The sequence below is a fragment of the Pseudoliparis swirei genome, chromosome 10, assembly GCF_029220125.1.
Source record: "Pseudoliparis swirei isolate HS2019 ecotype Mariana Trench chromosome 10, NWPU_hadal_v1, whole genome shotgun sequence".
Classification (NCBI taxonomy): Eukaryota; Metazoa; Chordata; class Actinopteri; order Perciformes; family Liparidae; genus Pseudoliparis; species Pseudoliparis swirei.
In genome coordinates this window covers 1,691,759-1,701,721 of record NC_079397.1, presented here as the reverse complement: position 1 = coordinate 1,701,721, position 9,963 = coordinate 1,691,759, and the positions used below count along the sequence as shown (strand labels likewise).

At 38.0% G+C, this 9,963-nt stretch overlaps 1 protein-coding gene across 4 annotated transcripts; it reads right to left on the bottom strand.

The window, feature by feature from the left end:
- Positions 1 to 5,324: 5,324 nt before the first annotated feature.
- On the bottom strand, positions 5,325 to 9,649 carry atp5f1c (ATP synthase F1 subunit gamma). 4 transcript variants are annotated; one of them, XM_056424633.1, is made up of 9 exons: positions 9,573 to 9,649; positions 9,050 to 9,084; positions 7,938 to 8,069; positions 7,641 to 7,848; positions 6,798 to 7,006; positions 6,468 to 6,623; positions 5,736 to 5,832; positions 5,593 to 5,615; positions 5,325 to 5,457 (listed from the first exon to the last, which is right to left on the bottom strand). In XM_056424633.1, the coding sequence occupies exons 1-8, from the start codon at positions 9,611 to 9,613 to the stop codon at positions 5,609 to 5,611; spliced, it is 885 nt and encodes a 294-aa protein (XP_056280608.1). In that variant the 5' UTR covers positions 9,614 to 9,649; the 3' UTR covers positions 5,325 to 5,457; positions 5,593 to 5,608. The 4 variants fall into 4 exon arrangements, with proteins under 4 accessions (XP_056280608.1, XP_056280609.1, XP_056280611.1 ...); XM_056424634.1 differs by lacking the exon at positions 5,593 to 5,615; XM_056424636.1 differs by lacking the exons at positions 9,050 to 9,084; positions 9,573 to 9,649 and adding an exon at positions 8,765 to 8,843.
- Positions 9,650 to 9,963: the final 314 nt, after the last annotated feature.

The window sequence follows — 9,963 nt, the reverse complement described above, 5'->3', positions numbered from 1 at the left end:
CTGTATGTGTGTGTGTGCATGTGTGTGTGTGTGTGCATGTGTGCATGTGTGTGTGTGTGTGTGTTCCATGAATTCAGAGCGTGGGAGCCGACTAAAAATGATTTTCTGTCTAAAGAAATTGAGTTATGTGGACGTGCACGCTCACGTTAGGCGGTGCACACACACACACACACACACGTACACACATACACACAAAGACACACACACACACATGCTAAACATAATTTCTCACAACACTCTAATGTTCATTTTCAGCCACAAAACACATGAAAAGATCCGTTAACGTCGTCAACAAGCGAGCGCGGGATGTGGAACCGAGGTTTTCATTCCCGATGTGTCAAGGTTAGGGTGTGGGAGAGAGGGAGGGATGGAGAGAGAGGGAGGGAGAGAGGGAGAGAGGGAGGGATGAAGAGAGAGGGGGAAGGAGTGTGTTCTCCATCCTTCTCTCTCCAGAGAATCCCATCATGAAACGCCGGAGCACAAAGAGCTCAGAGCCTCCGACTGGAAACCGAGGGACCTTTAATCCCGGGAAGAAGAAGAAGAAGGAAAAAAAGAGGGAAAGAAAGAAAAAAAAGGAGCGGGAACATCGCATGGGGCAACAGCGCCACCCAGCAGGCCGCCTCCGTACTGCACCTCCTCTAAATCCTGTTTCTTTATTTTATTTTATTTAAAATGTGTCCCACATTATTTCATGCAATGATCAAAATGAGCGACGGAGTCCCCCCCCCCTCCTCTTCCTCCTCCTCCTCTTCCTCCTCCCCCACATGAGAGAGTCCTCTTCTCTCTGTGTGGGAATCTTAACCCTTAATGGGCTTCATCCCTCACTCCCAAAATCAAACTAATTACAGTTTGTCCTTTTCTCTTTTGTGCTCCCCCTTTTAATTCCCACCGAGAACGCACCAGAAAGAAAGAGAGAGAGAAAGGGTGTGTGTGTGTGTGTGTGTGTGTGTGTGTGTGTGTGTGTGTGTGTATCCCTCATTTGAATAAGTAACAACGATGAGGCGCGCGGCGCTGCAGCCGCCGGCGGCCGCGTTTAAAGTATCATTTAAAAAGATGATCTGCAAATCAGAGGATTCAGTATCAGACGGCTGTAATCTGCACGGCGACGAGGAACACGCTGTCTGCTGGCAGGAGGAAGAAGAGGAGGAGGAGGAGGATGGAGAGGCGGAGGAGGAGGAAGAGGACGATGGGGGTACTTCTTCTTCTTCTGATATCTGGAAAAATCTAAATGTTCTTGTAAAGAAAAGTCAAAAATAAGAGGAACCGGAAGATAAAATATATTTATATAAATTATTAGATGGTAAAGGATAACGCTGATTCATCAATTATTAAAACTCCTTTTCTGATGATCTATTATTATTATTATTTGTTTTCAGAAGTTTATCCAGTCAAATGAGTTTAATCTTAACGCACAAAAGAAATATATTAAAAAATAATAATAAATATAAAAATAATGTATGAATAATAATACAATTTAAATGTATTTATTATTATTTTTATTATTGTTATCATTCATTTAGAAATTATTTATGAATAAATAATCAAATTAACTGCAAATATATATATATTAAATCTCTCCGTTCTCGCTGCTGTTGATCACATGATCAACACTAATAGATAATAATAAAAGTTTCCACGTCGGTTTATTGGCTTAAAAGTTCAAAGAGTTTTGGAAACTTAGTTTATGTTTTTATTATCTGTACAATGTAGTTATTAAATAATTTAAGGATCAATACTTAATGTGAAAGATGAACAATAACCTCAACATTTTCAAATGATTGCTATGTGAATAAAACACACATACACACATTGTGTAGATGACCTTATATCCACGTTATAGTTATATTCTCTCTACATTCATATTATGTGTATATAGTGTAATTAAAACACACAATAAAGCTCTTTAGATTAATTTGACTGATATATTATAATATATAATATTATCACCGTGATTTATTTAGTGTTTTTAAAATCTGACATTGGTTGATTTATTTCTTAAAATTAAAACATGTTGGTTTAAAAGTTGAGATATAAATTTAATTGTTGACCCTCGAAGCAAAAACAGAAGAAAAAAAATGAAAGATTGTATCACAAAATGTAATAAATGAGACGTTTAATTGCTTATTTTAGGATGTCAAATATGAGATTTACTGCTATTATTATTTATTTTGCTGTTGCTCAGAGAAACGATGAAAAGATTCACTTCAGGCTGATTGAGAAAATTAATGATCAATTAAAAAATCATCAAGAGATAAATAACAGGGAGCTGAAGACTTCACGCTTTATTTATTTAACTTCACTTAATTATTCACGTTTATAGATATGAATATATATATATATATATATATGTATATATATACAGAAATATATATATATTCATATATATATGTATATATATTTATATAAATATATATATTCATATATATGTATATATACAGAAATATATATATTCATATATATGTATATATTCATATATATATGTGTATATATATATATATATATTACATGTTTTAGAATAAATCAATCAAACAATCAGGAAAACAAGATTTTTAAATCGAAGAAAACAAAAAGAGGGAAAATAGTTCCGGCCTCGAATGGAATTATGAATGAGTGTTGTGCACACACACACACTGACACACACACACATTGGGTTTTGGTTAGACATGTGGTCTGGACAGGAAAGGGCCGGGGCCGCCACGCTCAGCAGGACACGGACCTCAGGCACTTCACACACACACACACACACACACACACACACACCCGGGCCATCCTCATCCACCTATCCTGTTGCAGTGGGGCGTCGGAACCGGACACACACACACACACACACACACAGGCATCCTCATATTCACATTCACACACACACACACACACACACACACATCCTCATATTCACACACACACACTCAGTCGGGGAGGAAACTGGCCGTGACACGTTGTCTGAGGTCGGGCTGAGCCATCTATCATCCAGCCAGAAACACAGTAACCCAAGACATGAGTGGCAGACACACACACACACACACAGACACACACACACACACACACAGACACACACACACACACAGACACACACAGACACAGACACACAGACACACACACAGACACACACACACACAGACACACACACACACACACAAATTGGGTTTTGGTTATTTCTGGGAAAAAATAATAAAAAATCTTGAATTAATTCGGGGGGGCGGGGGGCGTTATGACATCAGAGTCCAATGTCGCAGAAACAACGTGGGAAACAGCCTGACTTCCTGTCTTCTTCTTCTTCTTCTCCTCTTCTTCTTCTCCTCCTCCTCCTCCTCCGGCCCTCTGTGCTTGCCGTAGTTGTTGAGCATCAAACAGGAAGTGAACTTCAGATCATTAAAGAAAATAAACTTTTAAATTAACCAGAGTTTATTTTTACTGTCATAGAACAAAACTATAATCTTTAAACTTTATACTTTAAACTTTAATGTATTTTATGATGTTTAAAGATGATTCTCCTCCTGCGCGAGGGCCTCTGCGCCCTCGGCGTCATCTGCCAGGAGACTTCTCGTCTTTCTGAACCACAGAAGACATTTTAAAATATAAAAAAAAGAAAAAGAGACAAAAATAAACAAACAGCTACGACCTGCAGACATGTCCAACATGGGGAAAGCATCCTCCTCTTCCTCTTCCTCCTTCTCCATGAGAAGTTGCCTGCTCTCCGTTTATCGTCATCTGGCATCGCTGTAATTTCAGTGTTCAGATGTAATCGCTCCTCCTCTCTCCCTGAGGAGTAAACAATAACAAGCACAAACACAATAGACAAACAAGGCTGCAGCACACACACACACGCACACGCACACACACTGTCAGTACAGGAGGAGCACGTGACACCGTCATCACTCCACGGCTCCCCACAGAGGTCATTTCTTATCGGACAGCGCCCTCTGGCGGACCCGCGGTGAACTGCAGCATTCAGAGTTTCATCTGTTAATAAGTTAAATAACAACAGTGACTATTTATATTATTAATAAAGAGCTCAGATGACTAAAGTCTGTGGGGAACATTCAATACATCTTTTTTTTGAGTAATTATAAATAACTACTTTTTGACATTCTTTACTATAACTATTCTGTGACTTCCCATTTTGATGACTTATTATCATAGGATTTATTGTAATATATCTTAATAACTTACTGACTGTTTTTATAACAAAACGAACTTTTGACATATATTTATATCTTCATGACATAACATACTTTTACTTTTTATGATGTTTTTATTTTAAATGGTTCAAGTCGGGAGAATTAAGTCATTAAAATGTGTTTCCCTTTTTGTGGCTGTCTTTAAATACATTTATATATTATACGACATACAATCAAACTTTTTCTTACATGTTAACATACTTTAATTTCTTTGACAACTAGTTACTGTTATAACTTGATGGCCTTTCTATAACATACCCTACTTTTTAATTTCACACATTGCTCTATTATATATTCTGATATATTAATCATTTGTACATAATATACTTGCGTAGTTTGTCATGCAGGTAATCATTAGTATGCGATAAAATGGCATGTATATTATTTAAGGAGTGAGCGTTGTAAAGACTCAAGTGCTTAAAGTTAAACTGTAAAGTATTTATATATATTTTCTTTATTCTACAGAATTCATTTCAAGTTCAGCTGGCGCCACATTTACTCTGCAGATTTAATTATATTAACTAATCTCGAAAATGTAAGTTATGAACTCATTAATCACAAACTAAAAACCTATAACATTAAATCTAATATAAATCATATATGTAAAAATAATATATTTTTTATATATAATATAAATATACAACTATAAATACACTAATGTAAATGTTTTTCACTATTTCTAGTTAATACTTCTTTTGAATCAAGTCACGACGTCATGTTGCTTCTGGCGCCCCCTTGTGGACTAACGTGGTAGTGTCTTCAGAAACCCCCTCATGGTACTGCAGCGGCTCTGACAGTCCGTCCTGGTCCTCCCGTGACCTCCTTTCCCTCCAGCGGGTCCAGCAATGCATTGTGGGTCTGGTGGACCTGACTCACTGCATGACGTCATCTGTATACAACTTAGTCACTTTAAGTCTAAAAAAACATTTATAAATGTATAAATGCTTAAATACAAGAATAAATAAATACTTAAATAAATGTATGAATAAATAAATACAAGAATAAATAAATGCTCAAATAAATGTATAAATAAATGCAGGAATAAATAAATATAAGTAGAACAACAACTCCTGTTTGTTTCTGTTGTCCTTGAACCCTCAACAACAACAACACAAACAAGCCACCTGTAAATGAGACGCGTGGAGGTTCTCAGTCATCAGTATTTATTGAAAGGATAGACAGATGATTTATTCTCTATATATTTTACAAATAGAAGCACAAACGTCACGACGAGGGTCTGAAGTACTTTAGGGACCGAGGCGTCCAGATCCCCGTTTATCTGAAAACAAACAATAGAACATTTAAAACAATAAAGACGTGAACACAGAGGCTCGCTGGACTGGAGGCTAAACCTAAAGTCTGGACTAGTGTTGTGACTCAAGTCTGGCTCTAAGGACTCGACGCTACGCGTTACCTCCTGGAGAACCAGCTCAGGTCCTGACTCAGCAGAGAGGTTGAGAGAGGAGGTTAGTCACCAGAGGTGATGTTATGATGATGATGATGGATGAGTATGAGTGAGTGAGTGAGTGAGTGAGTGAGAGAGAGAGAGAGACTTACAGCGCGGCGGCTCCGGAGATGATCTCGATGAGCTCCTTGGTGATGACCGCCTGTCTGGTGCGGTTGAAGGTGAGGGTCAGCTTGTCAATCATCTCAGCTGAGGGGAGAGGGAGGAACATCAGTGAAGTGGAAATATACAACTTTACAGAATACATATATACACAAACAATTTATGTATATAAATTATTATTTTTTAAATACATAATAAACAATATATTTATATAAATAAATATCTAAATACAATTTAAAATACATTATATATATATAGTTTAAAATTTTATTTATATATGTATATATATATAAATACAATAAATATATATAGTTTTAATTTTATATATAACAATGATTATTTATTTTTTTTAATATATATATATATAGTTATAAAATATAAAAATAAATATATATAAATAAAAATAAAATACAGCAGGAGAGTATCGGGACGGAGGTCCATTTCCTCATGGTTTAAAAACCAGGTTCTGAAAGTTGTTCTTTGGGGAGAAGCATTTTAAAAGGACACTTCTGTCTCTGGGAGCATTATAAAAGGACACGTCTCTCTCTGAGAGCATTATATAAGGACACTTAAATAAAGGACACGTCTCTCTGAGAGCATTATAGAAGGACACTTAAATAAAGGACACGTCTCTCTCTGAGAGCATTATAAAAGGACACTTCTGTCTCTGAGAGCATTATAAAAGGACTCAAATAAAGGACACGTGTCTCTCTCCGTCTTACAGGCGTTCTTGCTGGCGCTGTCCATGGCCGTCATCCGGGCACTCTGCTCCGCGGTGGACGACTCCCTCATGGCCAAGTAGATGATGTTCACCAGGGAGAACTCCTGGTAGTTCCTCAGCACGTCGGCGTCGATGTCATCATACACGCCCATGCTCTCTGTGGGGGGGGGGGGGGGGGGGGGGGAGGAACATGGTCAGTGTGTGTGTGTGTGAGAGAGTGAGTTAGATTTAGTTAGAGAGAGAGTTAGAGATAAAGTTAGAGTAAGTTAGAGAGAGAGACAGTTATATTTAGTTAGAGAGAGAGAGAGTCCCTTCTCCTAACCCGCAGTACCTGTGTTGGCCACCGTGTCGATGGAGAAGATGGGCTTCCTCTCCGTCTTGTAGGAGATGACGGACCTGAACTTGTTGTAGATCACGGAGCCCTGGTCGAACTCGTAGCCGCAGCTCAGCAGCTCGGAGGCCACGATGGCGGCGTCGCCGAAGGACGGCGGCAGGCGGCCGATCTCCTTGCAGTTCAGGATGATGTGCTGGCTGTGAGTCCTGGGGACCAATCAGATGCTCTCAATCCAAAGCCTCAGACTAATGTAGACGTCATAATAATAAAAATGTGACTGTTCCCAACACGGAAGCAACTGATGGTCAACTCCGTTACGCTCTGACCTTCCAGCCCAACACGACTATCAATATCTACAAACAGTATGGACGTCTTAAAATGTCTAAAGTATAAATAAATAAATGCATGAATAAATACAAGAATAAATGTATAAATAAATACAAGAATAAATAAATAAATGCTTAAATAAATGTATAAATAAATACAAGAATAAATAAATAAACAAATACTTAAATAAATGTATAAATAAATACAAGAATAAATAAATAAATGTTTAAATAAATGTATAAATAAATACAAGAATAAATAAATAAATGCTTAAATAAATAAATACAGGAATAAATTAACAAATACTTAAATAAATGTATAAATAATACAAGAATAAATAAATGCTTAAATAAATGTAGAAATAAATACAAGAATAAATAAATAAATGCTGAAATAAATGTATAAATACAAGAATAGATAAATGCTTAAATAAATGTATACGTAAATAAATAAAGGAATAAATAAATAAATGTATAAATAAATACAAGTTATATATCAGTAAATGTCCAGTACCTGGTCAGGATGTTCCTCAGCTTGTCTCCCACGTTGATCACCATAACCTCCTTGCCGACGGCGGTCAGGTTGGCGATCTCGAGCTTGATGGCCTTGGCCACGCCGGAGTGGATGGCGCCGCACAGCCCGCGGTCGGAGGTCACGCCGACCAGCAGGTGCTTGGCGGTCTTGTCCTCCAGCGCCTTGATCTCGGCCTTCTCGTAGAGGGCTAAGGAGCAGAGAGGAGAGACTTAGACCCTATTAACACAAAATAATAATAACAATGCAGAGGGAGCGATAACAAGATGGCGTACGCACCCAGAGCTCCGGAGCCGTACACCCGGGCCGGCTTCAGCATCCTCTCAGCGCGGGCGTACTTGGCGGCGGCCACCATCTTCATGGACTTGGTGATTTTCTGGATGTTCTTGATGGACTTCAACCGGATGGTGACTGGATAAAAAGAAGAAGAGGGACGTTACCACGCCGGGATTAAAACGACAACTGTGAGGATGTAGAAGAGGTTAAAAACACACTGAACTACTTTTTATCTACCCGGCAACTCGAGGAAGATTAAGTACTGGATCACTAAAAATGAATAGGCTTTGCAACTCAAATTGTTTAATGCTGGTTAATCCTAGTTCAGGGTTCATACACATGTTGACCAATGGACTTCCATGACTTTAAACCACATTTCCATGGCCAAACATTTGGTGAAATCTCGGTGTATAAATGACACAAATTAATGAGACAATAGTTTGATTAAAAGAAGTAAATATTTATATAAATGATTATTCTTTTAAATCAAAATGCATAAATGTACATATACATGACTTTTCCCAAACTTTAGGGATTCAATTTTTTTCAAGGACTTTTCCAGGCCTGGAAATAACCATGACCGTATTAACCCTGCTAGTTAAGGATACTTTCAGCTGTAAACTACTATTTTGCATGTAAAACATTAGTGGACCATGCTTGTAAATAAACTACTTGTGGACTCACATATTTGACCCCTGCATTTATCTCATAATATATTTAAACAGAGACCATTTAGCATCTTATGTTTCATCGGTGTGAGTTCATAAGTCGTCTGTTGTATATATATATACATATATATATTTAAGAGCGCAGAATGCAGAAGTACTTACTGTCCTTCAAGGTATCCATGTTTTTAATTATTACTATTACCTAATCATAACTATTGTCATTATTACTTTTAGCTGTAAACTACCATTTTGCATTTAAACATTAGTGGATTTTTTTATTTTTAAAGATATTAAAAACCATGTTTTGAAGCTTGCACATGACTCCGTGTGCTCTCACACATGTGACCCCTGCATTGACCTCATGGTGCATGAGAGCAGAGGTCATTCAGCATCATGTGAGAGTTCAGTCTGTTGTCTTTGCATATTTAAGGAGGCAGAAGTACTTACTGTCCTTCAAGGTAACCATGTTCCTGACCTGCCCACTGTGAACACAAACACTGCGCGTGAGCTTCATCAGACACGTCACAACATGCATAACAAAGTACAACACCATCAGCAGCGCATGTCGCGGTGGAAAGGAGATTTATGTTGAGATAAACGTGTCACTTTGAGAGCTAGCGCCGCATCAGTTAGCTTTAAAGGTAGCCTAGCTTAGCTAGCTATACATCTGTATATATCTGACCGTGCAGAAGGACGTAGTTAAACATAGTGCAGTCTTAAATGTGTTGAATGTTTACTCTAGTGCATGCTTTCTCCCACAATGTCAAGACCGTTTTAAGCTAGCAGCGCACCGCTGTCATTCATTAGCTAGCCGCGGCCTCCACGTTAGCACGTCCTTGTGTTTCAATAACAGCCTTTTGCTCAGACTACAAGTTACACATTTCGTCCCATAAAGTGTCACGTGATGCACATATGAATAATAAACAAGTAGATATTAAAGTGGAAGTATTTAAAAAGCGTTTGACTTTACCATTGTGGGGAGAACACCAACAAGCTGGTCCTGGCGAACATGGTTACTGCGATGAAGGTCAGACAGGCAGAACTGCGCATGCGCAGGCTAAAGGTAAAATGGACGAATGGTGCGTTCACGAGCTGCCAAATATATCGTTAAGAGTGAGATCCAGACATACAAACGAACCACCCAATGTCTCACAGTTAAATTAACCGTTCTTAGAGGAAAGTATTGATATATGTTACTGTATTCTAGTATATGTGTTATAATCAAAGTACTAATAAACTTATAAAAGTACTTGAAATAAATCATAACGCTAAATAGTGTAAATTCCGAAGCTTGGAGGTCCTTGGAGGCAGCTACCGTTCTCGCGCGATTAAAGCGTTCACGCGAGTTTATGACGTCAGAG